General features: G+C 34.1%; 1 protein-coding gene across 2 annotated transcripts; it reads left to right on the top strand.

Annotated features, from left to right (window-relative positions):
- Window positions 1-2,092: 2,092 nt before the first annotated feature.
- Window positions 2,093-26,823, top strand: LOC128986397 (zinc finger and BTB domain-containing protein 43-like). Of its 2 annotated transcripts, none has more exons than XM_054406752.1 (11): window positions 2,093-2,250; window positions 7,151-7,236; window positions 8,336-8,449; window positions 12,792-12,899; window positions 15,797-15,964; window positions 16,420-16,530; window positions 17,553-17,645; window positions 18,860-18,959; window positions 20,247-20,468; window positions 21,152-21,316; window positions 21,713-26,823. In XM_054406752.1, the coding sequence occupies exons 2-11, from the start codon at window positions 7,162-7,164 to the stop codon at window positions 21,982-21,984; spliced, it is 1,428 nt and encodes a 475-aa protein (XP_054262727.1). In that variant the 5' UTR covers window positions 2,093-2,250; window positions 7,151-7,161; the 3' UTR covers window positions 21,985-26,823. The 2 variants fall into 2 exon arrangements, with proteins under 2 accessions (XP_054262727.1, XP_054262728.1); XM_054406753.1 differs by lacking the exon at window positions 2,093-2,250 and adding an exon at window positions 2,691-2,733.
- The last annotated feature ends 217 nt before the right edge of the window (window positions 26,824-27,040 follow it).

The raw sequence follows: 27,040 nt of genomic DNA, 5'->3' as shown, positions 1-27,040 counted from the left end.
CTTTAAGCTGAAAATTTTAAAATAAACAAAATACTTCTAGGTATACATTCTATGATTTGGAATTTTTGTTTCTCAAGGATAATGTTGCAACCCTGGCGTTGACGGGTTGAATATCAAGAGAGGCCCAACAGTAGAAAGTTTGGGTTGTTATAAATGAAAGAAAAGAAGAGCCCTATTTAGAAAATATTCAAATGTATGGGTTCTAAAACAATATTCCAGACAACCTTTAAGGACTACTGTTTAAAATAAAATTTGATAAATGTGTTATTTACTGCAAGCAATACAATGAAGTAATAACAAGTAAACACTAAAAATAAATGTGAAAATTACCTCAAAGAAAAGGACTGCCTGAATTAAATATGACTAATCACAGCATCTTTTTAGAACTTCATTAAACAATTTAAACAACCAAAATAAAGAACGTATTTTTGTGATAGAATAAAGCATCAGTCAAATTATTTAAAATAATGTATAATTTGTTAATAATTATTGATAAGTAAGGTTTCCCAAATCAAATGTTTCTAAAAATTCTTTTACCTAAGCTTATATGAATGTCGTCCTGTAATCCAGCTACTAGGAGGTCACAAATTGTGGATATTTATAGGCATGCACTGTGGATGTGATACTCTCTGGTGTGGATTAACGTCCGCACGAGTGAGTACTACGACTATCCGCAGTACTATCCTGATAATTAGACCAATTTGTATTTACCAAGACAAAAATGTGGATTCCACTATAAACTGTAGGTCCCTTAGTTGCCATTAGCTGTATGGGCTATTAATTAACAGCTGTGTCTAAGGAATATGTCGGCCTTAGTCACTAACAGGACTACAAGATCGCGCCACTCATCCTACACTCATCTCCATTCATACTTGGCTTAAAATACCTACTTTATGGTCACCATTTCATCAAAAAGTATTAAAGTATTAAGAACGTCAAAGTGGTGCTCTTTAAAATTTGCAATGTTAAATTTAATTGAAAAGGGACCATTAAAAGTTATACAGTGTATTTAGGTTCAAAGGATTTTGAAAACCAAATCCAATGGCAATTTGGTTGTGAAGATCAGTGAACAAAAAAAAAACAACAAAAACAACACAAGAAGAACAAAAACAAAAAGTGAAACAAATGAGCTACAGGGATTTTCAACAGCCAAAATTTCAAATCCCAGCTACCTGCTTCTTATACAGGGTGTATATAAAGTCCCGCTTGGGCTTAATATTTACCAAACGACAACAGATAAATCAATAAGATTTGGTACAACAACACCACACCTAAAAATCTACTTTTTCAAGGAACTATGAATTTTCTGTCATGTCATGGGGACGCAAGGAGTCAGAAGGAAATCTTAAATAGGAGCATAGGTCATAATGCACATCAGTTTAAAGGTCTTTACTATAGCAGAATATAATGCCGCAAATTTGAACTCAAACAGACAACCGAGAATGACCAAGAATGACAGTTGTTCAAAGATTCATTTAATTTGCATTGCTATTATACGCTTACTCCTCAGGGGGCACAGCCCTAGGAATCGGAAGAAAATTGTTAACGTAAGCATAGGACAGGTATGTGTATATATATCTATATCTATAAAAGAGGAACTATGTATGTATGTATGGGTAATGGGTGTGTGTGTGTATATATACGTTATGGACTCCAAAACCGCTCGACAGATTGTAATGGAACTTTCAGGCATTATTAAGCATCTTTCAAGGATGGTTCGAGTGAAGTTTGGTGCAGATCCGTCAAAAGGGCTCTGCCCCAAAGGGTTTTAAGTGGGCCAATGTCAGACTTTTTTATCTATTTTATGTTTATGTGAAGCAAATTTTTAATTGTATTTGGATACTGCAAGTAGACATTCCATTTACGTAAAAAATATATTGCATTGACTTTGGAAAAAGTATTGGATTAAAATGCCTTTTCCGCTCAATATTGCAACCATACAACTGCATTGTACACCTAGTGTAAATACCGCGTATAGTACGCCTTCATATAAAGACGACGATATTGGTTTTGTCCATCTGTCTTTGGTACAATTTTGCGCGTGCTCAGTTAGTTTCCAATTCTAGACCCAGAGATACAGATAGCGTTGAAATAGGTGATTGTTACAGTCTTGTTCTCGGGATATTTGGAATTAATTTTTATATTGTTATTTGGCTTGTTCGCTCAAGTATTTTCAGGCTATATGCGTTATTACTAAATAACTACGTTATTTAGGGACGATACGAATTTACAAACGATTTGTGGATTCATGTAAGTAGAAATTGAATAGAACTCGATTGTTAAAAATCAGCTGAAGCTGCAACAGTACTAAGGCAACATTGTTCCTCTTATGGGCGTAATGTGTAATAATTCAGTCCGCAAATTGGTATTTAGATTGTTGATACGACTGATACAAAACAAAGGGATCTTCCAAATGTAACTGGAACATGGAAGTTTTGTCTATAATAATTAATTACTAGTATTGTTTTGTAAAACTATACTAGGGGTTGGTGCATCGGGTTCTCCCGCCTCACCATCTTGATCATTGTTATGTTCGCGATTCCTATTATTGCTGAACAAGCATGTTTTGCATTCTTTAAATTTAGCCCTTATCTGGATATGAAGTATCAAACAGCTGTGGAATAGCAATACCATTTTGTATAGTTTTGTTGAATTTCAAGCCTAGGCAATTTAATTAACATAAGTTTTATGCAGGGTTCTTTTATTAGTAGTCAACCTTCCTTACTGAAACAGGTTAGGTTAAGTCATTTTTCCAGCCCTAACCTATTACTAAACCCTAACCAAAAACTATTACTAAGTCTTGCATGTTGAATATTATGTTTGTATCAAGCATCATGAAACTCTAAATATAAAATGGTTAACTTATACCCATGTAGGCCTACAAAAAACTGAATAAATAGGCTAAATAAAATAAACAATTGGTCAAGTTAACCTTGCGTAGGTGTTCCAACAGAGTTTTCTTGCAGGACTATTTATGGGTACATTTCCGCAGAGAATGGAACTTAGGCCTAGGCCTACAATAACTTAAGTTGTGTTATAAAATGAAATATTAAGTTAATACTTCCATAAGTACGGTAATAAGTTAACTATCGATATAAACGGAGGGCCTAATTAACAAGCTACTGAGTTTCAAAATTCACTGTGGCTGCTTGTCTGTCAACCGTACCGTATGTCAATACGCCGTTCGTCAATGACGTCACGGATGCCTGTTGGCGTACACATGTAGGCCTATAAACTCTTATATTCGATATTTTTATCTAGCGTATATAAATTATAAAATGAAACTGTTATAACCTAACCTAACGAACCAAACTTGCTGATAGTATAAAATTTAATGAAGATTTACTAAGCTTAATCAAAGAAATGAGGAGAGCATTCTATTATTAAAATTAAACCTTCGTAACCTAACCAAAATAACCATGAACTTGCTGATGATGAAAAAATCAAATGAAGGTTTAGGGACTAGAGTATACTCCCTCTTATCCGGACACCTTTTAACCGGATAATTTTTATCAGCACATTGGTTTAACCGGACTAGATCAGCAAGAAGTGGGCAGTACTGAAACAACTGTTCTCGTGGGAAAGATTTGAGACCAGTGATCACGTGTCTAAATACAATGCTCTCCTAAATTTAAGTCGAATTTCAGTCACAGTAAACAGTCCGTCAAGTTTTTGGGGACGTCGGTTTAACCGGAAAACCCGTTATCCGGACTGGCCTCGGTCCCGAGGAGTCCAGATAAGATGGAGTCTACTGTAATGAAAAAATAGTTCTGTTGAAAAAATAAAATAAAATTATATAAGTTAAATGCCACAGATTCGAAAAAAGATGTACAGTTAAAGAAGTTTTAGCATTCCAAGCAAAATCTATCAAAAAGTTAATGTCGCCGGTGGGGTTCGATCTGGTTACCTCTTGGACATCAGCCAAGTACTCTGTCCACTACACCATGAACACTGATGGCTGCTTTTCGCATCGTTGCTGTAATGGTGCGTCAACAGGAGTTTGTGACGTCATTCATCAGGTGACTTCACTGACGGATGGCGTACGGTTGACGGACGAGTAGCCACAGCGTTTAAAATTGATTTTCTGCTAACTTAATAGTACTTTGCCCACCACTCTTTTAAAGTGCACTGTGGCTAAGTTAATCAGGGTTGGTACGGTCAGGGAAAACCTGGAAAAGTCAGGGAATTTTGTAAAAAATCTGGAATTTCTCTTGAAAGACTACATTTTTACAGATATGCTACATTTTGCATCTATGTCTCAATACTTGGTCAAAAACATCAAAGTTTGACGAAAACATCCTGAACCTACCATCGATATAAAAAACATCGAACATCGACAGACATTCTATCATCACCCTCTGATTACTGGCTTTAATTGAACGCACCAATCTAGTTAGCACCGTGATTCGCGGAAGGATAGGCCTACATTCATCGTTTCAATTTCAATACGATACTGAATACAATTCCTCGTTGAATTTATACCAATACTGATTCAACCTTTAATAAACTAAAAAAAACTGCACTTGTAGGAGTTTATAAAAAAATATTTATTCTGTTAGTTGAAACATTTAATAGTATAGTTTGGTACTACTTTTTGTCTCTGGTACAAGCATGGTAGTTATTTTTCCAATATCACATGTTTCTTCCGATATAAACCGATGATATCGCAAGCAAAATATCGATATATATCAGTATTGGAATCACTGTATCATGTATCTGCCAGTGTCAAGTCAAGGCCGAGTAGAACATAAAGTGTGAGGTTAAGTTAGTTGGTACTCTTACTTTTCCAGATTCCAGATGTTTAATTCTTTTCTTATTGGTTTTATGAGTAAACTATTTAGGCCTACATTTTTTTCTAATAATTCTTGATTCTGACTATTTGATATCGTCTTACGGTATACCTGGAAAAAGAATAATATCAGTCTGGAAAAGTCAGGGAATTTCATTTTCCAAAATCAGTACCAACCCTGTAATTTAGTTAGTTTATGAAAAAGAAATACGGATACAAATAGGCCTACAAATTTACTTCTCTGTAAATACCTAGGCCTATCTTTTAAATATATTAAATAAAATATGAACTCTTGGATGTACGGTATTGAATTTTTATTTGTAAGGGCTATTAAAACCTAACCAATCCAATCAAAACTAAACATAAATAATCTAATTTAAATTAACCGCAACAGCGTAAATGATAAAGTCTTCTTGAAATCAAACAATCGATAACTTTATTAAGTATATCGAGAGCTGAAACTATTCAAATATCGAACTAGGCTACAGTAAACTTACACACTCGATTATCCGAGCCCTTGGGTTTCCAAAGTCGTTTTAGGTCCTAATATTTTTTTTTAAATTTCTGGTCGGAAAACAATAAATACATTTTTAGGAATGTTTCTGTTGAAATTAAAGTAAAAATAGCAATCAATTTGTGATTTCTTAAAATAAAAAACTTTAATAATGATTACAATTTAGGTATGATATCAACATACTAATGATCCTCACTAAACTAGAAAAATAAAATCACACACAGTAACTTACTTAGGTTGCCCACTAACCATGGGTAATGAGACAAGTCGTCTGTGGAACGTCAACAAAAGCTTCTAAAAACCGATTTTTCTGCTTGGGCACTGTCGCCTCGTATCACCTTTTGCCATTGTTTTTTCATTACAATGATAATAAATATTGACATGATTGCATCAAGTGTTATAACGGTGTATCATAACCTCTAAACTCAAAATCTAAGAGACCTCCGTGTCATCCGAGATTCTCGATAACTGAGGTAGTCTCGGTCCCAACAACCTCGGTTAATCGGGAGTATACCTACTGTTATAACTTATTTAATTCAATAATATATTGTAGGTTCTCTGTAGAACTGTAAGGCTACCCAAATTTATTTTCATAATAAAATATGTGTTACCACTGACTGGCAGTTTAAAGAGTAATATCACACCTACTGTTTTGTAGGAACGGATTGAACAAAATTTCAATACACTGCCTCCCTAATACCCCTATTAATCAGTTGAAGCATCAAGACACACCTTTTTACCTTTTTTTAGCCAATAAGTTATAGGCTATGTCTAAAATTACATAGCCTAGTTTGTTTGATGTTTTAAGACACAGGAAAAAACTGCAGCTTGTGTCACCGATTGTCACTGAAAATCAATGACACCCATATAGGGTTAAGTTAGATGCTTAAGCCGTGTTTACTACAACTTGTTTTAAAATCTTTTGTTTGCTAAACATGTTTAATAATTATACTTTTGTTTTATTAAACTCGACCATTTGTTGTAAATTTTTTTTTACAACTCGATGTATGACTACAACTAATATCTAACATGTTTAAAAGAACTTGCCCAAAAACTTGAACCAATTGAGGACTGATAGTAGGCTAGCTTCAAAAACTTTTAAAGAATGACTAGAGTTTAGATTTTGAATACTTGATTCTTCTTATAGGGAAAGAATCTGGCTAGGGAAAGCCCAGATAGTGGAACCGATGTTTGGTAAACAAGGTTGACGTTTAAAGTGGATATCAAACATGTAAAAGCTTAGTACAACAAAAGTTTATAAGACACAAATTTCCTTTGATCTTTCTGACATGGGTCGAGAAAGATGCAATGTGCAGTGCAATAATCAGATTAATGGTTCTGATATATTATTTAGACTATAGAAGTTTTTGGAGAAAATTTACACCTTTCCCTTTATCATTCTGTAATCTGTTGTGCTCCAGACCGATTCAATAACTCTCAGTTCAAAACCAGACACAGACAACCAGACAGAGATTGTAAAGTTGTATCGACAACTCTTAAACATTTAAATGTTTTGCGACTATTCAGATTTTTTTGTGAGAGCAGTATGATATAGTACTTTACTATTCCTTTCCACGTTGCCCTGAAAAAAATTTCAGTACCTATGCTATGCTAATGTAGCAACTAGCAAGAATAACTGGTTGGCGCCTAAAGTCTGGCAAGAGATATGGATAAAAGGTAAACACAGAGTCAACGCTGATAACTGCAAGATCGGAGAATAGTAATTCAAAAGGCCTTAAAAGGAATAAGGCCTACTGTTAGTCATCTTGGTACAACATATAGGTTGTACCTATTTTAACTTTTTTATTGGAGACGAGTTATTTATACAACTTTGTTATGTGTTCTAGATTACAGTACAATGGCTAACGAGAATAATCCTCAAGCACAACATTTCAATTTGAGATGGAATAACCACTCAAATAACATCTTGCAGGTAAGTTATGAATTCACTCCATCTAGTTGATATGGTCAGACAGGGTCGTTGGGTTGGTGGGGAAACCGCTGCAGGCAGGGGAGGGCCGCAGGTGAAACAGAAAAAGCAGTACATAAAATTGAAAAAAATTATGTTAGATGTAGGCTACATAACAAAAGGCGTGCAAGCAACTCAACTTTTGAGCCTAGCCTACTATCTCGAGGGATCGAGTACCAAGTCAGAAAATCGACCTCGAGCCAAGCTTTTGCAATTGCAATGCTTGGCTATTGCAAAACACGTCTATGAAGATCACGCTTTTTTCGTGATCGACAACAATAACGTTTCCCTGATTGAGGAAGACAATGATCATATTTCTGAGACCGTGAACGGATGATCAAGATTTGGCTGTGATCGCAGGCAGAGGATGACGATTATATTTTTGTTTCTGTAAGAGGTATTCTTGATTTTGCCGCAATCACAGAAGATAATGAAGATTTTTTTTGTAACCGCAGGAGATATTTGAATTTTTACAAGTTTTCAATTTTTATAGTGAAAGTGCATAAAGTGAACTTTTACTAATGTATATAGCTTTATGGTAGCTTCGTTGAGAGCCTGGTACTAAACTGAAGGAATTAATTATTTTCCCCTTTTACCCCAGTTGGCCTACTTTTTGTAAACTACTACTTTCTTGTCTACAAAGAGACCTAAAAACTGCTGTTTATTGTAAAGTGTGTCTTAACAGTGTTTTTTGCCTATATTTTAGGAAAACAAACTTTCCTTTAAATTTATACATGCATTGGGGTTATAATGCATGCCTTTATCTCTTTAGGGTGAAAATATTGTTCAGTTTATGAAGGTAAAATTATAACCGTACTTTGTTGTGCAACAAGTACTTGCAGTAGGCAACTTTTGATGTCTGTTTATCACACCTGACTAAATATAAATACACACTGAGTAGGCCTACCTAGTCTCCATTCTCGCCTGGTCGCTACTGGAGTTAAATATAGTCCATCATTTATATACTTTTTACAGTTTAGTTTAGATGTATTTTATTATTGTTATAATTATTCCAGAATTTAACTGTATATTGAACGGTACTTGAAAGATATATTGTCTGTAGGTGTTTGCTGAACAATTGAACTGTGAAAACTTGGTGGATGTTACCATATCTTGCCAAGGGAAATTTCTCAAAGCTCATAAGATGGTGTTGTCAGCTTGCAGTCCATACTTTCAGGTAATTTTGGTTCATTTTTCTTATAAATTGCTTTATTTACGTGCCCACTAACTTTTTTTCCCATCCCATACTTTCAATGTGCCTTTTTACTATTTTTTTCATGACAAAATCCAGTGCTCGATTTAACCCTCCAAGTGTCCATAGTTTAGGCCTTAATGTCCACCTATTTTTGGCGCATTTGCAAGGTTTTATTAAAACGGATCTGAGAAGCTTAAAACAATGTTAATTCTAATGTTCTATATACCATTTTGTTTGGAAAATCATGGGCTTCAATATTATATATAAAACATAAGGAACATTAAAAAAAAAAAAAAATTTTAGGTAAAAAAATATAATTTCGAAAATTTTCAAAAAAAAAATAAGTTCGCGCTCAATGAAATTGTATAAATTATAGGCCTATAAATATTTGAAAATAGCCACTTTGTTCTAAATTTTATGAGGATTACAAATATATAATAATATAAGGAAGTATATTTGCAAATAAATAAGTTATGGGCAAAAAACTGATTTCAGTACATAGCGTTTAGCTAAGAATGCATAGCCTAACCATAGCTAGGAATCTGGCTGATAATTTACATCAATATCACTACCTACTTCTTCAGGATCATCAACCAGCACTTCAAAACCACTTAAATCTTCTTATAATGCACCACGTATATCACTACTTTTGATTTTTAACACTAAAACAATGATAAACGTAATAAAACACATCAGTCATCGGTCCGGGGGAACCTAGCTGTTTACAAATACACGCACGTCAGCTGTCTGCTACAATATTTTCGGAACTAAAATGAATAGCGCTTAGAGACAGACCTCTGGAGAAAGCTTAGAATATTACGGAAAGAACGATACCTAACTCGATCCAGTTCAATCCGATTCAGTCAGTTATAGAGCCTTCGCCGTAAACGATGTCTGCGTGTCGAAAAATCGACAAGTAACACTACACAAAGTGTGCTGCTTGTCGAATTTTCGTCAAGTAACACTGGGAGGGTTAAGGGGGAACGCTGCGGAATAGAGTTCCGGTACCTCTCTTTCGGAAAGATAAAATATTTTCATAATTAGGAACCAATCACATTAAAAAGGATACAGTTCTGTCACCTCATTTTTCATAATCGACCTCTGACAAAAGACATTATTAAAACAGCACTAACGATTAAACAAATAATTTTATAGAAATATCTTTTTGTATGGTGAGTAACAAAATTGGAAAAATCAGGTGGTTTTGCAATAACATAATTTTAAAATTATTTATTTAGGTACTTTATGAGATACACACATTCTTTCAAACTCAGTTTTCATAAGCATTATAAAACAATGTAGCCTACTAGTTTGTTGGACAACAGTAGCTCTTATCTCATGTTTGCCTTTCCTTGCCAATGAGTTGAGTCAGCAGCAGACAGCTGACAGTAAACATTCAGCACTCTTCCTCCTTAGACAGTAGCAACGTTTATGTATGCATCAAAACTATTTTACATGAGTTTAAAATTTTACACTAAAAATTATAATTAACCCTTAGAGTGCCAAGCAAGAAATAAAAGTAACGCTCAAAAAATTTCGATGATTTTTCCCGAAGGTCGCGCTAAAAATGCCGAGCGCAATCTGGCGATTTTTAGGTTAAAATTTCGTAAAAATCGAATTTTCGATATTTCGACCAACGAAAATTGATGTATCGCATCTAGTAACTTTCGACTCAATGTTAATATATGGGTTAAAAGAATCCGAGTATCCATTCGGTTGTTATGACAATGTTCGATCATTACGAAACGTCAGCCGGACGTTAGCACTTTTGGCTCGTTCTAAAAACGTCCGGTCGGCCGGACGTCGGCACTTTTGGCTCGTTTTAAAAACGTCCGGTTCCCCGGACGTTGGCACTCAAAGGGTTAACAGTAAATTTAGATAAGCTTAAACAATTGGTAATAATATTAATATTAATCACTTTTATGATAGAAATTTTACATTTTTGAAATGATAACTTTTTATCAGAGAAATGGTATGATAGTTACACATGCCTAATCTGAAAGAACAATTCAACCGACTATAACAGATACATACAAAGTTGTTTCTTTCTATTTAGACTTTTAAGAGTATTTGCATGGTTTTGCTTACATTTACATGATATACTTTCAAATCATTAGGCCTATATAAAAATAATTTAAAATTCAAATGTTATCTTCAGAACAGTAAAATATTTTCACATTACCACTAATAAAGATAAACCTGGTATTTTAATCAACACTTGAACGTTTCTAAAAAAATAATATGTGTAGGCCTACTTATTCCATAAGTAGCAGCAAGGTTACTTGGTTAGAATTACCTTTTGCAAGTTACGATTATATAAATTTACTTTTTAAATTTTTCATCTGTTTCAGCCTTTGTTTTTATGTGTTACCTGTTCTACTAGATACCTTCCTATACCTGCAAGACTCCTTTGTTCCTTAGTAACATAGGCACTTGAGGCTGGTATTTTTAATTTTTCTAAACATCTACCGGTAGGCCTACTTTTAAGTCATTTTATATTAGGAAAGAAAACACTTAAAAAACCAACAAGGATGTGTAAGGAAGGTAGTTTGTTGAAATATACAAGCATTAAATAGTTTTTTAATGCACAAAGTGGCACTTTTTGCTGTACACAAGAGAAATTTTTACGCACAAGCCACAGGCGAGTTTGGAAAGTTTCTCGAGTGCACCAAAGGTACTTTGTACTCCCATTAAATGTTATATTTTTCCTACAGTCACTATAAAGCATATAAATAATTAGTCTTTCAAGTACTATACGGTAAAACATGTTCTAGGTTAGGTTAAATCCAAGCATTGAACGAAAATAGAATATTAACACAAAACAACAAGTTAAGTCGTAGTATCACAACTCAAAGGCTATGAAACGGTGCCCGGACTGATCTTAGTTGGAGTAGCCTATGTTTAAGTATTGCCAACTTATTTTCAAGCGTACGGTAACCGTATTACGTTCCTTATGAAAACACACTGTTTTGTGTTGTTTGGTTGGAATACTGAAGTGCGGTTAAAGAAAGTAAATGCATCGATTAGCTGCTTTGCGTGCTATAATCAGTGCAAGGAAGCCTGCTTTGTCAGGTAACTGTAGGAAAAGATATTTCCCTCGCAATTATTTTTCTACCTTTGAGACTGACAGAAGTAATCAATAAAAATAAAAATATCAGTTACTAAAACAGTTTCATTCCATCAATCAGTAATATATTCAAAATAGAACACTTCAGTACTTCCATTGTTGTTGGTAGTCTTTCCCTCATCATTCCATGCCATCCTATTCTCCAGGTTCACAAAATGTAAAGATGGTTTCAGAGGAAGACATCCCTCCTCTCCACTTGATCCCTACTTTTAAATCAATAGCTCAATAGCTGAGATTTGCCAAAACATCTATCAGCTGTAACATATATATTAAGCAAAAAAAGTATTAAGGGAACTTCCCCTTTAACGGACTATAAATACACAATCTATATTATTATAAGCAACTGTCTTACCTTAAAAGTAACCTTATTTCTCATAGTCAAATACTCTTCATTTTACATTAAGCATATATTTAATTTAAGAAACCAACATATCGGGCTTATCTTTGTAAACAGTTGGCAGTAGGCCTAAACATTTTTTTGTCACTAAACTGTTTTAACAAACTTTTCCCGCAAGGATTCAGTCTGAAAAACAGCTGTTTGCCGCCTGCTTAATCAAATGTGGTTTTTGTTGGACACCAGCTAATTATATTCGGCAATAAGTTGTTAGGCTAAACAAAAATACTATAACCTCTCTTAGAGTAGTCATTGGTGGTTTTTATTGTCAGGTTAATTTAGAGTAAGTTAGTATGGCAAAAAAATACCATACATCCCATCTTATCGACTCTAAAAAATTTTCCCAGACTAGTAGCGTAATGTACTATTTTTATCAGCCATGTTTTTGGTTTATCTGTAAAGAGAGCTTTATTTAAGTAAGCTAATAAAACCAATATGTACAAACAATTAATAATAGAACTGGAGCTTTTGCTTAGTTGCTGGAAAGTATTTGACATCCACTTTTAGTTGAATTTGGTAACATCTAAACATGCTCACAGTAATATTTTGTTAATATATTGTTTCCTCTGCACAAATGTTTCTGCACAAGTAATTTGATAGAAGTCAATTACATTTATCATCAACTTTTCAGTAATATTATACACTTAAAAAATACAAAACTAATATTTCTTATGGAAGCCTACTGGAAACCAAACCCGATCCCTGACGGGGCCGTCAGTGAGAGCCTTTCTTGGTCAGACTTATTATTTTTAGTAGCTTCTTTTTACACGTGTATTTATTTCTATGTACTTTTTTCATTTTAGGAACTGTTCAAAATCCATCAGGTACAACACCCTGTGATAATCATGAATGGAATGTCCTATTCGGACATAAAACTTGTAATAGAATTCATGTATCGAGGAGAGATCAAGGTAAGTTTCTTTCTTCTGTCTAAACAATTCTTTTTTAATTTGAGACGTTGAACTGTTTAGTGTTTAAGTAATAGTCTCGAGTCACTGTAATTATTTATAAACGGATGTTTTGCCATCAATGAAGAATCACCAATGATATTGAAATGAACAATCGGTTCAGGCTACTAGTTACTAGTTATAATAGCTATTTGTGTATTAGGAACACAAAGTATGTCATAGCCGCTCGAGGCATAACCACTTATTTCGAGAGCGACAATGACTGTTTGTGCTCGTAATTCACACAAGAGTTTTCTTCCACCATAACCCATATCATAAGACACAGAAAACTGTTTAGTTGTATTTTAAAATGTCATTTAGGTTATGTTTTTTTTAGGTAAAATGTTATTTGCTTACCGGATGTTAATGTTTTATAGAAACGCCAACAGTAAAATCAGCTGATTCAGCAAGCAGGAATTATTAAAGCGGAAATGAGCTATTTTGCATTCCTGTTAAAGGTGGCAATGTGATTATTTCCAAGCAGCGGTAGGAAAATAATATTTGCCGGAAAAAGCTAGATAAATAATTAATCATCAATGTCAAATAAGACAAGTTACGTTGTCTTAGTAAAAAGAAATTCCGTGATTCTTCTCAAATCAGTTGTCATGTCCAGATTATACATTTAATGGCTGCCTTTTATTTAACCTAAGTGTCTACAAAATTTTTAGGGAAAGGATTGTTTGATTAAATTTTCAATGCTTTACTGAAAAAGGTCTTTGTAGATGCCAGTAAAATATTTAAATTGAGTTGTGACATTGGCATGAATCAAAACTTTCTCATTAAATAATTTTGTAATGTTGAAAAAAATCAGTTTTTCGTTCATGTATCAGCGTTTTAGTTAAGTTTTCCATCATTCTCTAAAGCGGAGAGCTACAAGTAATAATACAGGGAGACAGCTTTGATGGAAGATTGCCTACTGAAATCTTTGTCAGTTGTGTTGTGCCATTATTCTACATTTTACTGATTCTTTTCAATAAATACAAAACCTACGGAATAAGAAGCGCAACGTCTTTGTTAAAAATCAGTCTGGGAATATTTGAATTCTGGATAGTTCCCGTGGTGGCCGCTAGGTGTCGGGAGCGCGCAGCCAAGTCAGCTGACTGAGTGAGAGTGAGATAAAGAATCGTCTTAGAGAGAGAGGGGGATAGATTAATTAGAGGGGGGCAAGCGATCCTAACGGCAAAATCCCAGTCTGACTATTCTCCATAAGCATTTCGTTTTTTAAAGGGTTTGTATTCAGTGTTATTTTACTTTGTCTGTTAATCAATTTACTGTCGGGGAAATAAATATGTGCACTTGAGTTTGAGCCTAAATATCTCTGAGATGAATTATCCGATTTTGTTGAAACAAAAATTAAATGTAAGCTTTTTTAAATACATTTTACGTGGTAACAATTTTAAAAAATTCCGTTTACCAGAAAAATTTATATAGTTGAAAGATTCTAAAAAGTACCGGTTTTTAAGAAACTCTGCACTAACACCGAAGTTTAAAAATTAATTGTAAACAAACCACTGAGCCAATCTTTCTGAAATTTTTATGGCTTATTGGTAGGTTTATTGTTAACATTTCCACGCATTTTAAAATTTTTACTCACAATAGTTTTTATGCTGCTGTTAATTTTTAAAACGTATGCTAACATCGTTAATAAGACGCTAAAAATTTCGTTCAAAATACCATCGTGTTTGTCGTGACACAAGAAATAACACCAACATGACAGATTTATAATGCGAACAAAGGTGTTTCTTAAACAGATTTATATTTGTAAACAAAAATTTCTCCCGCGACTGGCAGCGGGCCGCCTGGTGTTTGTACGATATTTCCCAGTCGGGCGGGAGCGCGGCGAATCTGCGACGTTGCCGATGTGTACCTGGCCACCACACTGACATTGCATCGGTATTCACTCACGGCAAACTACTGTGTATATGAATATTTAGTTAGAAATTTATATAAATTTTCTAACAAAATATTCTAATTAACTAGTCATGAAACAAATACATTATAATTAGTTAACTATGGTGGTATGAAAAATGCAATTTGTATTAGGAGCAACAAGCCAACTGTTTTGTGTAGATCGTGCTTGTTACAAAATTATAACAGCTAAATGCCAAGTAATTTTCCACCAGTATTTATTTAATGGTTTCTTTAATTTGCCACTTTTAAATATACAACTGAGAGCAGAAATCGGAGAGTGAATACCGATGCAATGTCAGTGTGGCGGCCAGGTACACATCGGCAACGTCGCAGGTTCGCCGCGCTCCCGCCCGACTGGGAAAATATCGTACAAACACCAGGCGGCCCGCTGCCAGTCGCGGGAGAAATTTTTGTTTACAAATATAAATCTGTTTAAAAAACACCTTTGTTCGCATCATAAATCTGTCATATTGGTGTTTTTTTTTGTGTCACGACAAACACGATGGTATTTTGAACGAAATTTTTAGCGTTTCATTACCAATGTTAGCATACGTTTTAAAAATTAACAGCAGCATAAAAACTAGTGTAAGTAAAAATTTTAAAATGCATGGAAATGTTAACAATAAACCTACTAATAAGCCATAAAAATTTCAGAAAGATTGGCTCAGTGGTTTGTTTACAATTAATTTTTAAACTTCAGTGTTAGTGCAGAGTTTCTTAAAAACCTGTACTTTTTTGAATCTTTCAACTATATAAATTTTTCTGGTAAACGGAAATTTTTTAAATTGTTACCACGTAAAATGTATTTAAACAAGCTTACATTTAATTTTTGTTTCAACAAAATCGGATAATTCGTCTCAGAGATATATAGGCTCAAACTCGAGTGCACATATTTATTTCCCCGACAGTAAGTCATAACTTAAGATCATATTTTTCTATATGTACTACAGGTTCAAGAAGCAGATCTAGGTGGGTTGTTATTAGCAGCAGAAACATTACAGGTCAAAGGTTTGTCAAATGTAAGGAACAAGTATGAGAAAGGACAAATCCAGAAGAATGATGCTCTTGAACATCTGTGTCAGTCAGATACAAAGAAGCACAGCACAAGAAAGTCAACGGTAAATTTGTACTTCTCTGCATTTAAATGTAGGATACAAAGTATCGTTGAATTATTTGTGGTAGAAAATCCATTTTTAGTGGTTTTGTTGCAATTTAAATATTTGAAGAGGCTGAAACAAACAATTAAAGGACTTTGCTACAATATTTAATTTGTTCATGCTCAATATATGTTTATGGCATTTACCTAAGATCTTGAAAATTATTTTGAGTAGAAATACTATGTGATTGAAAGCATTCTATACTCTTCAGTCATGCGGAAACAAGCGTTTCTTTTTTGTCTTTGCATACCTAATTTATGGGGATTGTGCTTGAAAATATTTTTAGCCGATGATGCTTAATATTAATAATATTGATGTTTGCTTATATTAATGGTTAGGCCTACAATCTTTCTATTTTTCATAGGCCGAAATAAATTGGATAAATACATTACCGTTTTGCGTTGTTTATGGTTTAGGACGAAGAGGGAACTACAAGACAAACCTCTGCAGAAAAGGATAGTGAGGCCCACTCTCAGACTTCTACCTCGTCTTCCCAGCCGGAGTTTGATGATGACTTGCCCGCCACGGTAGGCCACTTGTGTAACGCTCCTACAGAATAATTCCATCTATCTGAATCAGTTGGAACCATACCAAATTCAGAGCTAATCATCACAAATTCAGATATTTGGATTTTTTCCAAAACTTTTGGTATTTTACAGAAATTAAGTCTAGTTGAGCTTTTACTATTGCGATTGTAGAATGTGTTCGCAAAGATATTGCAATTTCGCCGCAATTGAGGAGGACAATTATAATTTTTTATGACTGTGGGGATGAAAATGATGTCTAAAAGACAAGGAAGTTGTTCTTAAGATTTTGCTGCAATCAGGAAAAATGATAACAAGTCTCCGTGACCGCAGCAGACGATGATGATGTGTACAGAACCGCAGAAGATGTTTAAGATTTTGCTGCGATCAGGGAAAACAATGATAATTTTCTATGACCGTGAGTCACAATTTTCATGTCCACGTGACCACTGGAGGTATTCATTACATACATATTCAAAATCCATTACATACTGAAAAATCTGTTTAGTGCAGTTGAATTTTATTTGTATTTTTTTTTTTCATGACTACCTAGAGAAAAATATATTTTGGATTTTTTAACATTTATATACAGATAAGTAAATTAAAAACATCTTATCTTGGATTTCCCATATAAAACTCCTGTTCATGAAACAAAGTTTTCCTTTCAACCTACAACAAACAACTTACAAATAAAGTGATTCTTTTTTTTCTACTTTATTGCAAAAATTACAGTACTTCTAAATATTTACAGTTTTGCAATTTTCAAATTCTTTACTATATTCCGTGCAGTGTATGTAAATGGTTCAATAGGTTTGCTCTATTGATTGAATTTATATGAATTTTCAAAAATACGCCTGCATAATCTCAACAATTGATGTGCCATTACCCAGATTACTACATGTTAGTTGGTGGAGGGTTTGAAAGTCAAATCTTTTCAAATTGGTCTAGATTTGATTTAATTTGTCGTAGCATGCATCCTATACAGTATACATTGGATGAAGTTGATTTACTTTGCTTGTTCACAGATCAAAGTTGAGCCCCCAGACATACGAGACATAGATGAGGAGCCTGAGGCGGCAGTCGCTGGCTGGGACTCACCGAGGCTCATCATTGACATGGTTAGTTTAACACAGGTTTCATGAACTCAAGTAGATTATGAAGGAGCTTTTCAAAGACGTAAAAACTTTGTTATATTTTAGATTGATAAGTTGTAAAATAAACTTTTGACATACTGCTGTCTAATAGTGCAGTAGAACTCCAACTATACAAATTAATTTGGAATATAACACATTTGGATGATTGGATTTTTACCGAAATTCAGGGTATTCTACAGAAAATGGGCTCAGTCGAGAAAACACAATTAATTACTACTGCAATTGCAAAAATCATCTGCAAAGATTTTACAATCCAAAAATTCAAGCTTAAAGCAGTAGCTGAGGACGTTAATGATTTTCCGTGACCACGGTAGACCATGATCATGTGTCCATAGCCGCGGGAGATAATCGGGAATTAAATATGATTACGAAAACGAAGATGATGTTTCTAAGACCGCAGGAGGAAATGATTATTTCTGTAACACCATTTCTGTGACTGTGGGAGAGAATGGAAAAATGACCGCTGGAGAGTTTTTGGATTTCGCCACACCCATGCCTTCTGTTTTCTTCAACAAAAGGATTCAAATTTTTGTGATTCTATGTTTTTTTTTTTAATTCTCTCTGTAGGCCTAAGTGATTCAGATAATCGGCGGCGATTGAGATGGTTGGAGTTTGTTCGGATAATTGGAGTTCATCCTGTATGATTTTTTTTTTTTTTACTTAAAAGGTTTTTTTAGTTTTAGAGTGGCTTTTATTTTTGCTGTCAAATATTCAAGTATTTTTAGGAGAATGTAAATGTTGTGACGTTTGTCTCTACCTCTTGGTATATGGGGGTGTATGAATTTTAGGTCTGATTGCAAGAGACCTTGCCAAAAACCTGATTCTCATTGGCAACATTGGTAACTCAGGCAAGTCGTAACTTAACATTTTAACAAGGTTTGCGAATATTCAAAACTTTGAGTACTGTATAGTTAAACAAATATTTTAACTATTGGAGCCTGGTTTGATACAGTAGTAACAAAATATGTTTGAAAATGTAAATATTGAATAAATCTAGAAACAAACCCCTTATACAAAAATTCTAATGTTTTATTTATTTCATCTGCTTTCCCCAAACTTCATGACTGGTATGAATGATGATAGTTGCGACTCAAGAATAAGACGATCGATTAATTATCCATTTACTTTACATGCACGGTATTCTTTTACCTAACTAAAAATATACTGTTTATGTCTAGAAAGAATCCAAGGAAACTATGACTGAAGGAAATCAAACTGACGTTGTTGAAAGGAAACGACCAAATATTTTACGCCAGGCTGTCTCGTCCATAAGAATTGGTAAGTAAAATGTATAATGTACAGTCTTCACCAAGCAAAAACTACAGATTGTGTTAATCTATGGATGCCTGGACTAAATTCTATAGAAACTAGTATTAATTTATTGTAACAAATTATTTCAAAATATGAAACGACAATATTATTCAAACCTACAAATTAACAGCACTTGGTTACTTAAGTACTTAAATTTTTCTACAATAGCATAATTTGTTCATATTCACATATAAAAACAAATAAAAAACATATCTTAAGGTATTTAAATAAAAAAAATATTATATCCAAATGAATTATTTAACTAAAAACAAGAGCCAACAATACTTATTCCTACATCTATATTAAACATATAACAATTTATTATACAGTATTATTGTGATTAAGAAAATAATTCTGTGCCATTTTAGTTATTGTTTTAGATCCAATAAGTCAATTATAGGTTTACTCACCCTTAGGCTGCGGCTACACAGGCACTTTTTCATGCGATAAATACTAGCTAATTTTCATGCTACTTGAATTTCCAATGTTGTTGACCACACGTGCTTTTTTTCCATCGCTTATTTTCGTACCGGTTGAAGTCTAGGAGTGGCAAAACTCACTGGGAACCCGCAGTTGATTGATGAATTTGTGTGATTATGTTGTATATCTTTCCTCATGGCTGGAATGGTAAACTTGTTTGGTAAATTTCAATACGAAAACAACACTAAAATGATTTGATTTTGTTAATCTTTCATTTAATTATTTACGTTTGGTATAGGCCTAAACAAATTAAATATAAAATAAATCTATTTAGGACATATTTTAAACTAATTTCTAACAAGATTTTCATCATATCTTTGAAAATAACAAAAATATTGCCCTACGTAAATGCCTCTTCACATTCTTTAGTGAAACTTAATTTCTTTCCTTTTAGTAACAAACGATTAAGTGGTCCAGTAAAGTCGACGTATGTTTAGGATAAAACGTGTACTGTGTAATTCGCTAAACCCAAAAATATTTTACGCCATTCTGGAAAAAAATACATTTATCATGATTTAAACTTGCCAGGACCACTTGAGCGACGCTGCGTGCTGCTCTCGCCCGTGTGGCCAGGAACAAACTTCAAAAATACACCCCAGCTCATTCTCTACTGTGCTACTGCTGGAAAACATTTAATGCTGCTCATATTTCTCGCGTATTTTCACACTCTATTCTTGCGTGAAAAAACACCCGTATGGTCGTATCCTTAATGATTTACATAAAGTTGGTGTTTTAAGATTATTTTTAACTGCTTTAAAAATACACTGGTTCCAGCTGCTGCTCAGGGGGAGCATCCCAATGAAAACAAAGTTATAACGAAAAAAGAAGATCAAGGCACGTCCACATCAGCAAAATGTTACTTGTGGCCAAAAAGATCACCAAGCATTCTCGGGGGAAAGTGGGGTCGGCCAAAGATTTGTAAAATCCCACGACCGCCCAACGCTTTTATGATCTTTGCCAACGACTGGAGAAGAAAACTTGCATTGGAATACCCAGGTAAGAATTCACTTTAGCGTTGGGTTCATTTTCAGATCTTTGTGGTCAACTTGCTCTAGCTAATAGGTACAAGTAATAATTATTCTCTTATTAATTGGGTGTTTACATAGGAAACATTTTTGATTAAATTCAAAGTAAGTTGAGTAAAAATCTTGACCATAAGTCCCATAAGGTTTCCATAAAGTTTTGTAGTAATATTCTACGCTACACACATTTTGGATGGTTGATAAAAGTTCAATTAAACAAATTACAATTGTGGCATGAAGAAATAAATGAGTGTGTATAAACTCATCAATTGTTAAACCTCACAGCATTCATTACAAATTGTAGATACATTATTTTCTTGTGTATCATTGATAACAGTATTGATCTTCAAATGGCGATTTGTGTGTATCCAGTGTTAAAATTTAATTTCAAATCATTGTCAAATTTGTAGTCTTGGACTCAAGTTCTCCTTATGACTGGCATACCAATAGCTCTCTTTTTCAAAGGATAATTACCAAAGTTCTTAGCCAGGCCGATGATTTTCAAGCCCATTGATAAATTGGAGCTGGGCACTTATGTTTAGCAGTGGATCCTGTAACCCCTCCACCACCGTAATGAAACCATATCACTAGTTTTACTAATACCAAAAGCTAGCAAGTGTAAGATTCAATTCTAATTCAAATATTGTATTTTTCTAGTGGAAAGTAACAAAGAAATATCGGTAAGACTCGGCTCAATGTGGAAGAATCTAGATGCAGATTCCAAGGAAACTTATTACTCTGCGGCTAGGAAAGCAGACGAAGAGCACAAAGTAAAATACCCCGGATATTACTACAGTCCCAAGGAAGCTAGGATAAAGAAAGGTAAAATTAAACATAGGGGAGAATGGGGCACATTTGAACAGTTTAAATTTGCCACCATTTTTATACCTGCAGGTCATTGGACCAGCTGTAAAATGTAGCCCTCCAATAGGACAACAGGTTGCATTCATTTCCCTCCATTTCTGAACAGTTCTTAGTTTGTTGTTAGAAAGAGAAGTTTTAGAGCTCTAAAAAAAAAAACTTTTTTAGCAGTAGGGATTTGTTTAAAATCTCTGCTGGAATAAAACTTAACATATGTAATTTCAGTTTTCCTCTGGAATGAAATACAAACGTAAAAAAATTAGCTTTTATTCCGAGACTGACATTTGACCCTATATGTGCATATTTTAAAATATGAATTAAGATTTTTTGATTGTAATTCTGATTCTGATTCTGTAGGTCTAAAGCGAAAGGCTATAGCTGCTGGAACGTCAACGCCTGTTGATGCCTTGCGCTTTGTAAAGGTCTACATGACCTCTGCGGAGAAAGCTAACTTAGAGGCAAAGTCGGTATCACTCTTCCGAGAACTACTACCTAAACCTGACGACCAAGAGATGGAAACGTTAGAACAGGACACCTCGACTGAAACCGATGTGAACGGAATAATGTCTGTAGAAGACGGCAAACAGGTTCCCGATATGGATTCGGAAGCTTTGCTGGAGGTTGTGTAAAAGTAGCTCAATAGAATATGTAGAATCGGTACCTGATGTATTAGCTGTGTAAATAACATTACTGTGCAGGATCTAAACGAGGTGTAAGTACTGGAACTGTCAAGCAAAGGTAGCTTAGGTAGAGCATCTACTAAACATGTTGTGTAGAATGAGATGTATGGTGTTTATACTGTTGGGGTCCAGCTTTCACTGGATACGTTCCACACCATAGGTACGTAATTATACCGGTTATAATGCAAAAGCTAAACTAAGTTATGATTAACTATGTAAAAATCATGCCTGTCCAGTTGATTTTAAGACAGTAACCAAATAAACCAATTGTTATTATGTGTATAAACTATTATAATCATCATGATCGTTAAAATCGTTATCATCATTATATTTGTTATAATCAAAGCAAATCAATATTTAAACTATTTGAACTCCAATAATGATAGTTTGTGATTCCAAATATCCAAAAAATTAATCATGTCCCCAAGCAAACATAATACTGGTATGTACTATTAACAACACCAGAAAATATTCCACAAAGGAAGGCAGCACCCTGACACAGAATTGCCTTTTTGTATATTTGATTTTTTTAACTATACATTTAGGTCTGAGTGATTTGTATATCACATGTAGATAGAGGTCGTAACCTCATCCTACGAAAGTGTCTTTACCTTCAGTTAATGGGACCCCAACAGGTTAGGTGTTTGTAGTTGATTTCTGCAATGCTTTGCCAATTTAATCAATAAAAGGTTACAGTACCTGCAGACTGCCTTGTGGGTTTTTGCAGGTACTGTAACCTTTTATTGATTAGCTAACGTGGTTTAGAAAAACAACTACATTATGAAATTTGCCAATTTTATAGGTTCATTTTGTAGGTGAAATGTGCAGGTGCGTTTCAATATGCTCAGAGAATAGTTTCCTCTTCAGTTTAAATTGGACCTAGTGATGCCATCCAAGGCTGTATATTGTATTTTTTTTCATCAAAGTATGAAGTAAGTTTGGAATTGTAAAGGTATTTCTTGGATTAGAAAATTGTGATTTTTTTAAGTTTTCCAAAATATTGCTTATTATATTACCTACAATGGTATGGAGTAGAAAAAAGATCAATGAAATCATTTCAATATCAAATCTTAATTCAAATTTCGTACCGATACTTTACATTTATATTTTTTATGTTATGTTTTATGTTGTCTTTAATTTTTTTTGTTTTATAATCACTTTTTGATAATCAGTGAGTGGATTATGTATTTTTTTATATCCTAGTCCTCTTGACTGTTAATTTTCAATTTGTTAAAAAATCAGATCACAAAAGAAGTCTGTAACAGCTAAGACACATGTAGTGTGTACGCCTATAAACTATTTTGTTTGAAAATATTTCATAGCTTTACCGTCTTTGTTTACATGTTTTACTTTCTTCTGTTTGAAATTTCATCAAGCTTTTAGGGTCCTTATTGATGAATACAGAGTACCTATTTAAAGAGTTTCCTTCATTTCAAGAAAGTTTCCAAAGGCTGGTATAAAGAATGAGCATATTTGATTAACATCTCACAAAAAGGTCTTGAATTGTATTTTGTCAGTCAATAATGAGAATTTATCTTTGCAATATGCAACTCCAGAAGTCCTTAAAAACTGTTTGGTTATGTTAAGCTTAGTAATCTTCCTGATTCAATTGTATTTAAACAAACAAGACACAAAATTAACATAACAAAATAATGAATCTCTGTTAGTAGCTCCTCTATGCCTATACTGTTTATAATCCAACCTTGCATAGAGGTTAGAGATTTCACTTGCAACCAGGGTAATGGTTAGAATCTGTCTCAGGAAGTACTCTAGTTCTAGATGGCCTATGGTTGGGTCCGTGTCTTAACCCGTGTATTGTTCCCCAGTGCCTCAGTCAAGCGGCAGTAATAAAGGACTGGCCTGGGAAACAACACCTGGCTTAGGACACGGACCCAACCATAAAACTAAGTTACCATGGTAAAATAACCTAACTTCACACCTCAGTAGGTACTCTGTGATCATGAGTTCCCTTTATAGCCAATAATGGCAATAATTCATCAATTTGTACTGTTGTACACCACCCATTACCACCTAGTACTCATCCATGTAGCATTAGTTCCTATTTAGCACCAAATTATATGGTATAACTGCCCGACACCCAACTTGTGTGTTGTGGCTGGAACGTTTTTCTGCTCACAAAAAATCGGTAGTTCATACAACACTTAACCAATGAAAAAATGGCACCATCCAATTTTTTTATAAACAAAATTTGTTTTTCCTACAGTTACCTAACAATGTACATGTTCTCGCACTGATTTGAGAAAGCAAAGTGGCCAATTCGCTCATCAGTGAGACAATGTTAACATTGTCTCACTCCAGATTTGCAACATGAAGGCACAAAAGTGTCCAATTCGCTCATCGGTGAGACAATGTTAACATTATCTCACTCTCATTACTTTGTCTCACTCCAGATTTGCAACGTGAAGGCACGTTTCTTTACCAATTTATTTGTTTTATGTTAACTGTAGGAAAAATATAATGCAACTCGAGTGCAAAGTGCAATAGCCTCGCTCGAGAAACCATTCCTCACTCGCCTACGGCTTGTGAGTAAGGATTTCTCTTGAGTGAGGCAATTGCTCACTTTGCTCAATAGTTGCACAAATAACTATTGTTCTTACCAAAATGTTTTTTTTTTAAGATTATAAAGTTATTTTTCAAAGCTGCCACCTCTTAGTAATCAGGGTGTCATTTGAAGAACTTTAATAGGTTGAATTTTGTAATACACCACTGTTCGGTGTCTGGAAGTTTTACCAATTATACATCACAACTATTGTAAATTGAATTTAGTTTATCTACCTTCATGAACTTAAGGTAGTCATACACCTTAAATGAATTTGTCTGTTTTTTTCTGTCCATGTGAAAACTAAACTACGTCGTGTAGGCACATTATGTGATACTATACTTTGAGATTGTCTCAAATGAAAAAAGATATTTTAAAAACTAAGATTCTATCAATTTATTGCTATGGTAGGAACCAGATGGACCTATTACTTGTGTAGTACTGTAGTACTAGTCCAAGCTGAATAGCTGTTAAGAATGTGCTAGCCACCACAGTGTCACAAAGGTTTACATCTAGTGACTTATATGTCTTGGACATTCCAACACAATGTCACAAGTGATTTTGTGGATGGTGGAACTTTTTACTGTACTGTAAAAAACATGCAAGGCTTGTCACACACTGCCACCGGTACGGTAAAATCGGATCAGGCTTCAGGAAAATTCGGAAACCATTTAAAGACCATGCATTCAAATGGAAGTCCCTAGACTGCATGCGGTCAGGTTCGGTCCGCTAAGATTTTTTTGGTTGGAAAGCGATAGGCTTCGGAGAGCTTGCACATGCGCAGATGACTTCTACTCATCATTTTATTTTACTATTGATGTTTCTAGAAGAGAGAAGTTCCATAAATGTCTCGAAACTCATTCGGGAGTACTAGAAAAACTTTTTATTGTCCTTAATCAAACGGGGAAACAAGGTATAAAATTCTCTCTCATATTTTTCTCTACTAGAGTTTGTACTTTGTACTATGTACCCACAACCTCTTCTGTTGCCGATACTCTTCCTCATCCGAGGCAAGAGCTGCTGCAACTACAAAGATCTCTTCTTCACTGTCACTTTCACTCATTGCTTCGAAAAATTTGGTTAACCATCTAATTTGTTGTTGGCAAAAAATTCTCCAACTCACAGCACCACTGTCCTCTCATAGACCGGTTGCCGGAACTGGAATGCCTGATGCAGTGTGTGGAGATTTGACGGATACGGCTGATCATAATTTACTGGACCGAACGCAGTGTGTGACAAGCCTAACATGGAAAACATACAAATTTCTTGCCAATCAGTTCCACATCTGATGCCCTTAGTCGTACTGTTCAGTTACTTTGATGGTTTCCATACATCAGTGATGTCAAGTTGAAGTCAATCATAGTGAGCAGTGAGGACTGTAGTTGTATGATTAAGTTAGTTGTTGCCAGTGTTCTACCATTTGTTAACATTTTAGGAACTAATCTCCTAAAACGTTTCTATGTGAAATGCCAATTTTGATTTTGACGTTACTTGTAAGTGATAAGAACAAGGTTTTTGTCACAATTAATTTTTTCCCTGTGTGGCTTATTTGCTCATTTAGTAGGCCTATACCGTTTATATATATTTGAGTTTTATACATCTGGTATTTTAAATTTAAATACACGCCTATATTTTTGCAATAGTAGTTACTTGTGTAGTTATATTTATTTGGCTGATAGTTGTATTATTAAGATTAAAACTGGGGATTTGATGAAAAAATATTGTAAAATAAGCATGCATGTTTTAACAATTTTAATATTTGCAAAAGCTAAAGCAACACTAGTTAGAACTCACTGTTAATTTTAATTAAGTACGTGCTTAGTTTGTCTTAAAGATTTTTATTTTTGAGCTCTATTGTTGTACAAAAATGTTGCAAATCTGGGGACAGAGGTTAGATTCTTCAGGGATAAATCATATTCACCAAAAAAGGTTATAAATGTATATATACATATTAAGTTTGAGCTAACATTTTGTTGTAAAATTGATGTATTAGGCTACTTCGAGTATTTTATCAATGTAAACTCAATTTTGTTAAATACATTTGAATTAGTGTTCTATCCTAGACGAAAACGAAGGTAATTTTTGTATTTTACATATCATATTTTTTCAAACCATCATATTAAGTCATGATTACAATTGATTATTTAAGAGTGAACTTTTAGTTTATTATGAGTGTGCCATTATTGTTGCTGTTTTAGCAGGACCTTCCTATTGTTATTCAATAAAAATCCAAAGATTAAAACGTTTGTTTTATATAAACCTGAATCTTTTACATTATTTTTTTAAGACAACTAAAAATGGACATTTTTTTCTCTTGGCCAAACAATTGACACAGGAAATGTAGGTTTTAACTAAAACTGTACTTGCGGCTATTCCTCAGGTGAGGATTAATGGCCACAATTATTTAGAGGTGCGAAGTGTTCAAAGTTGATCTAGATTTGAAAT

This window comes from Macrosteles quadrilineatus, unplaced genomic scaffold, assembly GCF_028750875.1.
Source record: "Macrosteles quadrilineatus isolate MER2022 unplaced genomic scaffold, UCM_ALF_1.0 Scaffold_2__2_contigs__length_208266976, whole genome shotgun sequence".
In the NCBI taxonomy this organism is placed as follows: domain Eukaryota; kingdom Metazoa; phylum Arthropoda; class Insecta; order Hemiptera; family Cicadellidae; genus Macrosteles; species Macrosteles quadrilineatus.
Note: the sequence above shows the minus strand (reverse complement) of the source record. Positions and strands in the feature narration are given on the sequence as shown.

Excerpts from the sequence above, each read along its gene's own strand:
- LOC128986397 (XM_054406752.1), top strand. The coding sequence starts at position 7,162 with ATGGCTAACGAGAATAATCCTCAAGCACAACATTTCAATTTGAGATGG. Across the intron at positions 16,531-17,552 it reads ATGATGACTTGCCCGCCACG|ATCAAAGTTGAGCCCCCAGA; the intron begins GTAGGCCACTTG and ends GCTTGTTCACAG. Across the intron at positions 21,317-21,712 it reads GGAAGCTAGGATAAAGAAAG|GTCTAAAGCGAAAGGCTATA; the intron begins GTAAAATTAAAC and ends CTGATTCTGTAG.